We start from the raw sequence: 14,465 nt of genomic DNA on the forward strand, positions 1-14,465 counted from the left end.
ATCTCCGCGCCTCCCCTGCTACTTGGACCTCAGAACTGCGCCTATTGCCGCTAGCGCTGTCAGATGGGAAGTTTACCATCAGTTTGTCCACCAGAGCCCTGTGGGATTGCATCACTCTCGAACCCCTTTCCTCTTCGGGAATGAGAGTGGAAAGGTTCTCCTTATATCGGGTGTCTGCTGAATGCTTCAGCTAGGAATAATGTAATAGGACCCCGGTTCTATTTTGTTGGTTTTCGGAACTGGGGCCATGATTAAGAGGGATGGCTGGGGGCATTCATATTGTGCCGCTAGAGGTGAAATTCTTGGACCGGCGCAAGACGGACCAAAGCAAAAGCATTTGCCAAGAATGTTTTCATTGTTGGAGGAGGAGGGGGAGGGTTTAGAGGAGGTGGCATAGACCGCCGCAGATACCAGAACCGAGGAAGGACCCGCAATTCTGGGTGTGGGTAGGACATGTGCGGTCCCAGGCTCTGACTCGGTCCCAGCCTCCATCAAATTCACCCAATGTGCCGTCAGGGAGATATAGCGGCCCAGCCCGCCAGTACTTGTCCACGTGTCCGTGGTTAAGTGGACCTGCCCAGTAACCACGTTGGTGAGGGCACGATTGATGTTGCGGGAGACGTGCTGGTGTAGGGCTGGGACGGCACACCGGGAAAAATAGTGGCGACTGGGGACCGAGTAGCGTGGGACCGCCGCCGCCATCATGTTTTTGAAAGCCTCCGTTTCCACAAGCCTGTACGGCAGCATCTCCAGGCTGATCAATTTGGCAATGTGCACGTTTAATGCTTGAGCATGCGGGTGCGAGGTGGTGTATTTGCGCTTGCGCTAGCGACAGCTGGATGCTGCGCTGAGAGACATTGCTGGATGGGGTCGAGGACAGAGGAGGTGAGGGTGTGGGTACAGGCCGGGATGCGCTCCTGCCTGTGTCCTGAGAGGGGGGTTGGATCTGAGTGGCAGGTTGGGGCACAGGGGGAGAGGCAGTGGTGCAACCCAGAGGCGGTGAACGGCCTTCGTCCCACCTTGTGCGCATGCTGGTGGTGGTGAGGCTGGCATTGGTGGCTCCCCGACTGATCTTGGTGCGACACAGGTTGCACACCACTGTTCGTCGGTCATCCGCGCTCTCACTGATAAACATCCACACCTTTGAAGACCTAGGCCTCTGCAGGGTGGCTTGGCGCGAGGGGGTGCTTTGGGAAACAGTTGGGGGAGTCTTCGCTCTGGCCCTGCCTCTACTCCTGGCCACCCCACTGCCTCTTCCAACCTGTCCTGCTGCTGCACTTGCCTCCCCCTCTGAAGACCTCTCCTCAGTTGGCTTAGCCAACCAGGTGGGGTCAGTCACCTCATCGTCCAGCGGCTCTTCCTCCAAATCCTCTTTGCGCTGCTCCCTCGGACTTACTGCCCTTACTACTACCTCACAGATAGACAACTGTGTCTCATCATCATCGACCTCCTCACCCACTGAAAGCTCTTGAAACAGTTGCCGGAAGTCCCCAGCCTCATCACCCGGACCCCCGGAAATTTCCAAAGGTTGGGCATCGGTCACAACAAACTCCTCAGGTGGGAGAGAAACCATTTTTTCCCAATCAAGGCAGGGGCCCGAGAACAGTTCCTGGGAGTCTGTCTGCTCATCAGAATGTGTCATTTTCATGGAGTGAGGAGGCTGGGAGGAAGGAGGAGCAGCCAGAGAATTCAGAGTTGCAGCAGTGGACAGCATAGAAGACTGGGTGGTCGATACATTACTGGATGCATTTTCTGCCATCCACGACAGGACCTGCTCACACTGCTCATTTTGTAATAAAGGACTACCACGTGGACCCAAAAATTGTGATATGAAGCTGGGGACCCGAGAAGCTTGCCTCTCTCCTAATCCCGCATCAGCCGGCTGCGATTCACCTGGACCAGGAACTCAGCCTGTGCCCACACCCTCACTTGGACCTCCACGTCCTCGCCCGCGTCCACGGCCACGTCCTCTAGCCCTACCACTCAGCATGGTGTATTACCAACAGAGCAGACACAGAGCGGTCTGAATAATTATGCAATTAGTGGTGTGCAGTTGGAGGCTGACAGCAGTTATGTTACGCACACTGCAGTCCGTAAAAAATTATACGCTAGGCTGCAACAAGGCCTAGCTGGGTAATAGTGAGCCACTACAATTCCCAGCGGCCATGCAGTAAAATGCACACGGTCACAGGTAGCCCTTAGAAGGAGCTTTTTTTCAAAGTTTTTTGAAAAAGCAAACAGCCTAGATAGTGTGTATATGTCTTTCACTCTATAAGCGGCTGTTGGCTTACGCTGTGCGTGAAGTTGACGGGACGCACAGAACGGTGTAAGAAATTAGGCAATTATTGGCCTGCACTTGGAGGGTCACAGCGGTTATGTACACTGTAGGCCGAAAAAATTATACGCTGGGTTGCAGAAAGGCCTAGCTGGCTAATAGTGGCCACTACAACAGTAATGCACACGCTCACAGGTAGCCCTAAGGAGGAGTGTTTTTTCAGATTTTTTTGAAACAACCAGCAGCCTAGATAGCGTGTATATGTCTTTCCCTCTATCAGCGGCTGTGGGCGTACGCTGTGCATGAAGTTGACGGGACGCACAGAGCGGTGTAAAAAATTAGGCAATTATTGGCCTGCACTTTGAGGGTCACATCGGTTATGCTATGCACACTGTAGGCTGAAAAAAATATACGCTGGGCTGCAGAAAGGCTTAGCTGGCTAATAGTGAGCCACTACAACAGTAATGCACAGGCTCACAGGTAGCCCTAAGGAGGAGCTTTTTTGGGGTACTTGTTGACAGGATTCTACACTACCACTGTCCCTGCCTGACCAGTACTGCCCCTATACTCTGTATAATTGGCTGCAGACTGAGAACGCAATAGTCTGCACAGCCCAAGATGAAAAAAAAAAGGTACAAAACTGCTCCCAGCAGCCACAACAGTAATGCACACGGTCAGAAGTAGCCCTAAGAAGGAGCTTTTTGGGGTACTTGTTGACAGGATTGTACACTACCACTGTCCCTGCCTGACCAGTTCTGCCCCTATACTCTGTATAATTGGCTGCAGACTGAGAACGCAATACTCTGCACAGCCCAAGATGAAAAAAAAAGTGCAAAAATGCTCCCAGCTGCCACAACAGTAATGCACATGGTCAGAGGTAGCTATAAGAAGGACCGTTGGGGTACTTGTTGACAGGATTCTACACTACCACTGTCCCTGCCTGACTAGTACTGCCCCTACACTCTGTATAATTGGCTGCAGACTAAGAATGCAATAGTCTGCATAGCCCAAGATGAAAACAAAAAAAATGTGCAAAACTGCTCCCAGCAGCCACAACAGTAATGCACACGTTCAGATGTGGCCCTAAGAAGGACCATTAGGGTTCTTGAAGACGCTAACATTCTCCCTATAGCAGCAACAGCACTCTCCCTAATCTCTGCCAGCGTGTGTCTGAGGCGAGCAGCGGGCGGGACTGCTTTATGTACTCGGCGGTCACTTGATCTCGCCAGCCACTCACTGCAGGGGGGCAGGATAGGGCTGGAACGTCACAGGAGGAAGTTGTAATGCCTTCCCTGCATGTCTATTGGCCAGAAAATGGCGCTAAACATGCAGGGAAGGAAATGGAATTGGCTCGAGTACCGCGTAGTGCTCGTCTTGAGTAACAAGCATCTCGAGTACTCTAATACTCAAGCGAGCATCAAGCTCGGACGAGTACGTTCGCTTATCTCTAATCTTTATCCATGGACCTTTCTCCAGCTTCTGCACATGCACCCATAAGCAAAATCGTGGACACCCGTGCAGAATCTGGGCATTGCCGGGAAATTTAATGTCTCCCTGCTCCTGGCTACCAAAGGATTACATTGCATATAGGCTGCAAGTACCCGCATCATTGCTAAGCATGGGAAATATAAACAAACAAATAAATGTGTACTGCGTATGACCGCCTGCATGAGTACGCAGTTACAAGGGCTGCTCCTCGGAGCTAGTGGCAGCCCATTCACACGCATAATCTCAGCATGTTAACAGCGTGGTTTACACATTCTTTAACAGCGTGTAAACCACGCCCATCTAACCCAGCCCTAAGTGAGCAATGGGGCCTGGAATTTGTGCCCTGAAAGCCAAAGTGTGTTCTCTTCTTTGTAGGCTTAGCCTTGTGTCTAATAAGCAGATTGTCCTGTTTTCAGAAACAAACCCATTGTAGCTCCAAACAGAGGTATCGATTTTTGGGGTGCAAGTCTTTATTGATGTGTGTGCTATACAAAAAAACTTTTTAAAATTACACACTTGCAAAAAAAAGTATTCTATTTTTTTTTCTTTCTTCTTTGGGTATGTTTCTGGACACAGGTCAAAACAGGGTGCCCATTGTGGGGTGCACATCCTCATTTTCATGTGCACTATAGCAAAAAAAACCTCTTTAAAATGACATATTTGCAAAAATATGAAATTTTTATTTTTTTCCCCTCTAAATTGCATTGACTCCTGAAAAAACCTGTGGGGTCAAAAAACTCATGACACCCCTCAGTGAATACATTAGGGTGTATACTCTTTTACATGGCGTCATTTGTGGAGGTATCTATCGTTCTGACACCCATGAGTCTTTGCAATCTTGACTTGGTGTAGGAAAACAAAATGTTCCTCAAAATAATATTGTTAAATTTGTACGCCTCAATGGTTAAAAACAAATTAAAGTTTTTCAAATGTGCTTCCAGAATAAAGTTAACAGATGGATATATATCAATCTTATCAAAGATTTGTACAGTATGTTTGCACATATTTGACATATTGCAGTTGAAAATGTGAAAAAAATTACTAATTGTTCAAAATTTTCCAAACTTGGGTGTTTTTAATAAATATACACAAATTTTATCAGTGTATTTTTACCACCTAAATAAAGTAAAATATGTGGCAAAACAACAATGTCAGAATTACTTCTATATACAAGTAATTCTATGTTAGACCTCATTCACATGAGCAGAGTCTGCATGCATTAGAGACGCACACAGGATGCGCTTCTATAGGAACAAAGCTAGGGCATGCGACTGCAAGTCACATCTAAGCTCTGTGGTACGCGTAAAGATAGGACCTGTCCTATCTTTACAGCGTGCTTTCCATATACTCCTATGGGAGCTGGAAAGCACATACCATGCACCTCGGATCATGTGAACGGGCTACGTCAAGTAGCAGGAATTAACCCATTCACATGATCTTTTCACACGGCTATACTGTGCGCAGACAGCACTCTTGTGAATAAGGCCTTAAAGTGATACATGTCAAATTTTAAAAATTTGGCCTAATCATTAAGGCGCACACACGCTTGGTCCCTAAGGGATTAATCTGTTCTGCATAGTGCATCTGTTTCACGCAAAACATTACTGCATTTTTACTTTTTAGCAATAAACACCACAACTGAATCACCAGTAACAACTCCAAATGGTAATGGAACAGTAACCGATGCTATAACAACATCAGCTGCAAGTGAATCCACAGTCCATCAGACTACGGCGACCAGCCCTGTGGCAGTTACAGGTACAAGCAGTGTTATTCCTGGTACGAATGTTACAATCATGTTTGTAAAGATAATGCCAGGGGGCAGATGGTTCATAGGTATTCATGAATTGATTAGAATCTTCAAGTAGAACACTTTGGGGCAGTTTATACTCTCCTAATGTAAATTTAGTATTGGAATATCAAGGTGTTATTGTGCATAGTGGATAGCTTAGAATTCTGGTACAACCCCTTTTAAGGCTAAAATTAGTTATGTCACTAACCAGTTAAAAATGTGCTAACAGTGACTAAGTTCTGCCTCCAATATATTTTCATGACACATAAATTCAAAATCTACAAAAAAAATTTCATATTTGAAAGGATCTATCTATCTATCTATCTATCTATCTATCTATCTATCTATCTATCTATCTATCTATCTATCTATCTATCTATCTATCTATCATTCCTTTAAAAAAACACATCCAAACACATACGGCATTTAATTGTGTATGCAGCTTCTTAAAAACGTTTGTGGCCTTTGAATACCGCATGCAGTTTTTTTAATCTGTTTTTTTTAATTTGATTAACATGAACACACCCTAAGGCCACTCTCACACATGTGTTAAGAAGACGCTGCTTGAAATCGTGCAATTTTTACCTCAGTTTTGAACAACGGTTTTGAACACATGGTACAGGGTTTAACAGCGCTTTTTAATGCACCCCATCATTGTATTGGGTGAGGAGGTGTGTTAAAAAACACAAAAAGCAATAATAGAACAGACAGCTCTCGAAAATCGCAGCGCTAGAAACACAGCGTTCGAGTACAGGTCTGAGTGACCCCATTAAAATCAATAAGAGAGTTGTACCGCGGTTAGCACAATGCACAAGACGCCGCGCTAATAGTGGACAAAAGCTGTGTGCATGTATACTAGTGGCCTATGGAGCTACAAACAGATTTTCATGTAGTGCAGTTAATGAGTCATGTTTGCAAAGATAATGCCAGGGGGCAGATGATGTATGTAAATTCGTGTTGCAGCTGTATGCAGCTGAACTTTTGCACCTGGGCCCCTGAGCCTTTAGGTATGCCCCAGCTTGGTATCTAGATCTAGATCTGCTCTCTGCTCTGGTTCAAAGGTATTCATGAATTGATTAGAATCTTCAAGTAGAACACTTTGGGGCAGTTTATACTCTCCTAATGTAAATTTAGTATTGGAATATCAAGGTGTTATTGTGCATAGGGGATAGCTTAGAATTCTGGTACAACCCCTTTAAGGCTAAAATTAGTTATGTCACTAACCAGTTAAAAATGTGCTAACAGTGACTAAGTTCTGCCTCCAATATATTTTCATGACACATAAATTCAAAATCTACAAAAAGAAAATGACATTTTTGAAAGGATTTTCCCAATTTTTAATGTGACTGGTGGTGGTGGTGGTGGGGAAGGGGGGTTAATGTGTGTCCTAATGCATACAATGTCCAAGATACCAAAAACCATTTTACTTTTTAGCAGTAAACACCACAACTGAATCTCCAGTGACAACTCCAAATGGTAATGGAACAGCAACCGATGCTATAACAACATCAGCTGCAAGTGAATCCACAGTCCATCAGACTACGGCGACCAGCCCTGTGGCAGTTACAGGCACAAGCAGTGTTATTCCTGGTACGAATGTTACAATCTCAAGTCCAACAGAACCCGACAATCATACAGTTCCTGTCACTAACACGAGCGCTATCACTCCTGGTACAAATGTAACAACTCCTACTACAACTCCCACAATATCTGGAAGTCAGACCTCCAGTACCAGTAAGTCGTATTCCCTTTTGTGTTCCAGCGGTCATAAAACCTTTTTATTTTTCCATCAATGTAGTTGTATGACACTTTTTGTGTTTTGCAGGACGAGTTCTAGATTTTATAGGAACCAATTTTTGGTACATATAATTTATTGAATAACTTTTATTTTTTTTCTTGCTGGGAGGGAATGGAAAAAAGTTTTCACCATTGTTCTTTTTTAGATGTACTTTAATGGCATTCACCATGTCGTATAAATATTATCTGACCTTTATTCTATGAGTCAGTACAATTATGACAACACCAAATTTATAAAGGTTTGCAGAGCTTTCACATACTCCTGCAGCACCCAGTCCCGTACCACGCGACCTTCTCTGGATCCATCTTGAAACCTATAATGACAATGATGTATCCCAGAAATGTGTTCTCTTGCCTATCTCTCTCTCTCATATCTATCTATCTATCTATCTATCTATCTATCTATCTATCTATCTATCTATCTATCTATCTGTCTATCTGTCTATCTATCTGTCTATCTATTTATCTAGCTATCCTTTAAAAAACACATCCAAACACATACGGCATTTAATTGTGTATGCAGCTTCTTAAAAATGTTTGTGGCCTTTGAATACCGCATGCAGTTTTTTAAATCTGTTTTTCTTAATTGTGGTTAACATGAACACACCCTAAGGCCACTCTCACACATGTGTTAAGAAGATGCAGCTTGAAATCGTGCAATTTTTACCTCAGTTTTGAACAACGGTTTTGAACACATGGTACAGGGTTTAACAGCGCTTTTTAATGCACCCCATCATTGTATTGGGTGAGGAGGTGTGTTAAAAAACACAAAAAGCAATAATAGAACAGACAGCTCTCGAAAATCGCAGCGCTAGAAACACAGCGTTCGAGTACAGGTCTGAGTGACCCCATTAAAATCAATAAGAGAGTTATACCGCGGTTAGCACAATGCACAAGACGCCGCGCTAATAGTGGACAAAAGCTGTGTGCATGTATACTAGTGGCCTATGGAGCTACAAACAGATTTTCATGTAGTGCAGTTAATGAGTCATGTTTGCAAAGATAATGCCAGGGGGCAGATGATGTATGTAAATTCGTGTTGCAGCTGTATGCAGCTGAACTTTTGCACCTGGGCCCCTGAGCCATTAGGTATGCCCCAGCTTGGTATCTAGATCTGCTCTGGTTCAAAGGCATTCATGAATTGATTAGAATCTTCAAGTAGAACATTTTGGGGCAGTTTATACTCTCCTAATGTAAATTTAGTATTGGAACGTCAAGGTGTTATTGTGCATAGGGGATAGCTTAGAATTCTGGTACAACCCCTTTAAGGCTAAAATTAGTTATGTCACTAACCAGTTAAAAATGTGCTAACAGTGACTAAGTTCTGCCTCCAATATATTTTCATGACACATAAATTCAAAATCTGCAAAAAAATGACATTTTTGAAAGGATTTTCCCAATTTTTAATGTGACTGGTGGTGATGGTGGGGAAGGGGGTTAATGTGTTTAAATTTACGATCTGAAGGTGCTGGCAAGCTTGAATGTGTTGCTAAGCAATGGCAACTTAAGCATCATCACTTTAGATATTTCTTCATTTATCTTAATGTATTCTGCATAGTGCATCTGTTTCCTAATGCATACAATGTCCAAGATACCAAAAACCATTTTACTTTTTAGCGATAAACACCACAACTGAATCTCCAGTGACAACTCCAAATGGTAATGGAACAGTAACCGATGCTATAACAACATCAGCTGCAAGTGAATCCACAGTCCATCAGACTACGGCGACCAGCCCTGTGGCAGTTACAGGCACAAGCAATGTTATTCCTGGTACGAATGTTACAATCTCAAGTCCAACAGAACCCGACAATCATACAGTTCCTGTCACTAACACGAGCGCTATCACTCCTGGTACAAATGTAACAACTCCTACTACAACTCCCACAATATCTGGAAGTCAGACCTCCAGTACCAGTAAGGCCTCAGTCAGACGGGCATTTTTCCGCGCGTTTTGCCCATGCGTTTCGCGCATATATAGAACCAATAGTTCGCTATGATATCGGTCACATGTCCGCTTTTGCGAAAAATTATAGGACACGACGTTTCGCAAATCGCGCCTATCTGCGTTCGCCGTTTTATGTGCAGACCAAAATCATTTTTTTCGCCGGTCAGACGAAGTTTCATGCGCATTTTGATGCGCACGGCGATTTTTCTCCAGTCAGACGGGCGTTTTGCAGCGACAATAAACGCGGGTAGGTGCAGATTTTTCCCGCGATTTTTCGCCTCTGGTCACGCGATTTGCGCATGCGCATCCAACATGCGATGCGCAAAACGCGCGAAAAAACGCCCGTCTGACTGAGGCCTAAGTCGTATTCCCTTTTGTGTTCCAGCGGTCATAAAACCTTTTTATTTTTTCATCAATGTGGCTGTATGACATTTCTTGTGTTTTGCAGGACGAGTTCTAGATTTTATAGGAACCAATTTTTGGTACATATAATTTATTGAATAACTTTTATTTTTTTTCTTGCTGGGAGGGAATGGAAAAAAGTTTTCACCATTGTTCTTTTTTAGATGTACTTTAATGGCATTCACCATGTCGTATAAATATTATCTGACCTTTATTCTATGAGTCAGTACAATTATGACAACACCAAATTTATAAAGGTTTGCAGAGCTTTCACATACTCCTGCAGCACCCAGTCCTGTACCACACAACCTTCTCTGGATCCATCTTGAAACCTATAATGACAATGATGTAGCCCAGAAATGTGTTCTCTTGCCTATCTCTCTCTCTCATATCTATCTATCTATCTATCTATCTATCTATCTATCTATCTATCTATCTATCTATCTATCTATCTATCTATCTATCTATCTGTCTATCTATCTGTCTATCTATTTATCTATCTATCCTTTAAAAAACACATCCAAACACATACGGCATTTAATTGTGTATGCAGCTTCTTAAAAATGTTTGTGGCCTTTGAATACCGCATGCAGTTTTTTTTATCTGTTTTTCTTAATTGCGGTTAACATGAACACACTCTAAGGCCACTCTCACACATGTGTTAAGAAGATGCAGCTTGAAATCGTGCAATTTTTACCTCAGTTTTGAACAACGGTTTTGAACACATGGTACAGGGTTTAACAGCGCTTTTTAATGCACCCCATCATTGTATTGGGTGAGGAGGTGTGTTAAAAAACACAAAAAGCAATAATAGAACAGACAGCTCTCAAAAATCGCAGCGCTAGAAACACAGCGTTCGAGTACAGGTCTGAGTGACCCCATTAAAATCAATAAGAGAGTTGCACCGCGGTTAGCACGATACTCAAGACGCCGCACTAATAGTGGACAAAAGCTGTGTGCATGTATACAAGTGGCCTATGGGGCTACAAACAGATTTTCATGTAGTGCAGTTAATGAGTCATGTTTGCAAAGATAATGCCAAGGGGCAGATGATGTATGTAAATTCGTATTGCAGCTGTATGCAGCTGAACTTTTGCACCTGGGCCCCTAAGCCTTTAGGTATGCCCCAGCTTGGTATCTAGATCTAGATCTGCTCTCTGCTCTGGTTCAAAGGTATTCATGAATTGATTAGAATCTTCAAGTAGAACACTTTGGGGCAGTTTATACTCTCCTAATGTAAATTTAGTATTGGAATATCAAGGTGTTATTGTGCATAGGGGATAACTTAGAATTCTGGTACAACCCCTTTAAGGCTAAAATTAGTTATGTCACTAACCAGTTAAAAATGTGCTAACAGTGACTAAGTTCTGCCTCCAATATATTTTCATGACACATAAATTCAAAATCTACAAAAAGAAAATGACATTTTTAAAAGGATTTTCCCAATTTTTAATGTGACTGGTGGTGATGGTGGGGAAGGGGGTTAATGTGTTTAAATTTACGATCTGAAGGTGCTGGCAAGCTTGAATGTGTTGCTAAGCAATGGCAACTTAAGCATCATCACTTAAGATATTTCTTCATTTATCTTAATGTATTCTGCATAGTGCATCTGTTTCCTAATGCATACAATGTCCAAGATACCAAAAACCATTTTACTTTTTAGCGATAAACACCACAACTGAATCTCCAGTGACAACTCCAAATGGTAATGGAACAGTAACCGATGCTATAACAACATCAGCTGCAAGTGAATCCACAGTCCATCAGACTACGGCGACCAGCCCTGTGGCAGTTACAGGTACAAGCAGTGTTATTCCTGGTACGAATGTTACAATCTCAAGTCCAACAGAACCCGACAATCATACAGTTCCTGTCTCTAACACGAGCGCTATCACTCCTGGTACAAATGTAACAACTCCTACTACAACTCCCACAATATCTGGAAGTCAGACCTCCATTACCAGTAAGTCGTATTACCTTTTGTGTTCCAATGGTCATAACTTTTGTATTTTTCCATCAATGTAGTTGTATGACACTTTTTGTATTTTGCAGGACGAGTTCTAGATTTTATAGGCACCAATTTTTGGTACATATAATTTATTGAATAACTTTTATTATTTTTCTTGCTGGGAGGGAATGGCAAAAAGTTTTCACCATTGTTCTTTTTTAGATGTACTTTAATGGCATTCACCATGTCGTATAAATATTATCTGACCTTTATTCTATGAGTCAGTACAATTATGACCACACCAAATTGATAAAGGTTTCCAGAGCTTTCACATTCTCCGGCAGCACCCAGTCCCGTACCACGCGACCTTCTCTGGATCCATCTTGAAACCTATAATGACAATAATGTATCCCAGAAATGTGATCTCTTGCCTATCTCTCTCTCTCATATTTATCTATCTATCTATCTATCTATCTATCTATCTATCTATCTATCTATCTATCTATCTATCTATCTATCTATCTATCTGTCTATCTGTCTATCTATCTGTCTATCTATTTATCTATCTATCCTTTAAAAAACGCATCCAAACACATACGGCATTTAATTGTGTATGCAGCTTCCTAAAAACGTTTGTGGCCTTTGAATACCGCATGCAGTTTTTTAAATCTGTTTTTCTTAATTGTGGTTAACATGAAGACACTCTAAGGCCACTCTCACACATGTGTTAAGAAGACGCAGCTTGAAATCGTGCAATTTTTACCTTAATTTTGAACAACGGTTTTGAACACGTTACAAGGTCTGACAGCGCTTTTTAATGCACCCCATCATTGTATTGGGTGAGGAGGTGTGTTAAAAAACACAAAAAGCAATAATAGAACGGACAGCTCTCGAAAATCGCAGCGCTAGAAACACAGCGTTCGAGTACAGGTCTGAGTGACCCCATTAAAATCAATAAGAGAGTTGTACCGCGGTTAGCATGATACTCAAGACGCCGCACTAATAGTGGACAAAAGCTGTGTGCATGTATACAAGTGGCCTATGGAGCTACAAACAGATTTTCATGTAGTGCAGTTAATGAGTCATGTTTGCAAAGATAATGCCAGGGGGCAGATGATGTATGTAAATTAGTATTGCAGCTGTATGCAGCTGAACTTTTGCACCTGGGCCCCTAAGCCTTTAGGTATGCCCCAGCTTAGTATCTAGATCTAGATCTGCTCTCTGCTCTGGTTCAAAGGTATTCATGAATTGATTAGAATCTTCAAGTAGAACACTTTGGGGCAGTTTATACTCTCCTAATGTAAATTTAGTATTGGAATATCAAGGTGTTATTGTGCATAGGGGATAGCTTAGAATTCTGGTACAACCCCTTTAAGGCTAAAATTAGTTATGTCACTAACCAGTTAAAAATGTGCTAACAGTGACTAAGTTCTGCCTCCAATATATTTTCATGACACATAAATTCAAAATCTACAAAAAGAAAATGACATTTTTGAAAGGATTTTCCCAATTTTTAATGTGACTGGTGGTGGTGGTGGTGGTGGGGAAGGGGGGTTAATGTGTGTCCTAATGCATACAATGTCCAAGATACCAAAAACCATTTTACTTTTTAGCAATAAACACCACAACTGAATCTCCAGTGACAACTCCAAATGGTAATGGAACAGCAACCGATGCTATAACAACATCAGCTGCAAGTGAATCCACAGTCCATCAGACTACGACGACCAGCCCTGTGGCAGTTACAGGCACAAGCAATGTTATTCCTGGTACGAATGTTACAATCTCAAGTCCAACAGAACCCGACAATCATACAGTTCCTGTCACTAACACGAGCGCTATCACTCCTGCTTCAAATGTAACAACTCCTACTACAACTCCCACAATATCTGGAAGTCAGACCTCCAGTACCAGTAAGTCGTATTCCCTTTTGTGTTCCAGCGGTCATAAAACCTTTTTATTTTTCCATCAATGTAGCTGTATGACATTTTTTGTGTTTTGCAGGACGAGTTCTAGATTTTATAGGAACCAATTTTTGGTACATATAATTTATTGAATAACTTTTATTTTTTTTCTTGCTGGGAGGGAATGGAAAAAAGTTTTCACCATTGTTCTTTTTTAGATGTACTTTAATGGCATTCACCATGTCGTATAAATATTATCTGACCTTTATTCTATGAGTCAGTACAATTATGACAACACCAAATTTATAAAGGTTTGCAGAGCTTTCACATTCTCCAGTAGCACCCAGTCCCGTACCACACAACCTTCTCTGGATCCATCTTGAAACCTATAATGACAATGATGTATCCCAGAAATGTGTTCTCTTGCCTATCTCTCTCTCTCATATTTATCTATCTATCTATCTATCTATCTATCTATCTATCTATTTATCTATCTATCCTTTAAAAAACGCATCCAAACACATATGGCATTTAATTGTGTATGCAGCTTCTTAAAAATGTTTGTGGCCTTTGAATACCGCATGCAGTTTTTTAAATCTGTTTTTCTTAATTGCGGTTAACATGAACACACTCTAAGGCCACTCTCACACATGTGTTAAGAAGACGCAGCTTGAAATCGTGCAATTTTTACCTCAATTTTGAACAACGGTTTTGAACACGTTACAAGGTTTGACAGCGCTTTTTAATGCACCCCATCATTGTATTGGGTGAGGAGGTGTGTTAAAAAACACAAAAAGCAATAATAGTACAGACAGCTCTCGAAAATCGCAGCGCTAGAAACACAGCGTTCGAGTACAGGTCTGAGTGACCCCATTAAAATCAATAAGAGAGTTATACCGCGGTTAGCACAA

The 14,465-nt window shown here is 42.2% G+C and overlaps 1 protein-coding gene across 1 annotated transcript in view; it reads left to right on the plus strand.

The window, feature by feature from the left end:
* The window catches only part of LOC136631697 (mucin-like protein), an 87,005-nt gene extending 75,640 nt beyond the window's left edge, over nucleotides 1-11,365 (plus strand). Inside the window, exons 27-30 of the mRNA XM_066606016.1 lie at nucleotides 5,387-5,521; nucleotides 6,990-7,289; nucleotides 8,970-9,269; nucleotides 11,307-11,365. Of these exons, the coding sequence (XP_066462113.1) occupies nucleotides 5,387-5,521; nucleotides 6,990-7,289; nucleotides 8,970-9,269; nucleotides 11,307-11,365 (794 nt within the window). The remainder of the gene's footprint in view (nucleotides 1-5,386; nucleotides 5,522-6,989; nucleotides 7,290-8,969; nucleotides 9,270-11,306) is intronic.
* The last annotated feature ends 3,100 nt before the right edge of the window (nucleotides 11,366-14,465 follow it).

This window comes from Eleutherodactylus coqui, chromosome 1 (genome assembly GCF_035609145.1).
Source record: "Eleutherodactylus coqui strain aEleCoq1 chromosome 1, aEleCoq1.hap1, whole genome shotgun sequence".
Classification (NCBI taxonomy): Eukaryota; Metazoa; Chordata; class Amphibia; order Anura; family Eleutherodactylidae; genus Eleutherodactylus; species Eleutherodactylus coqui.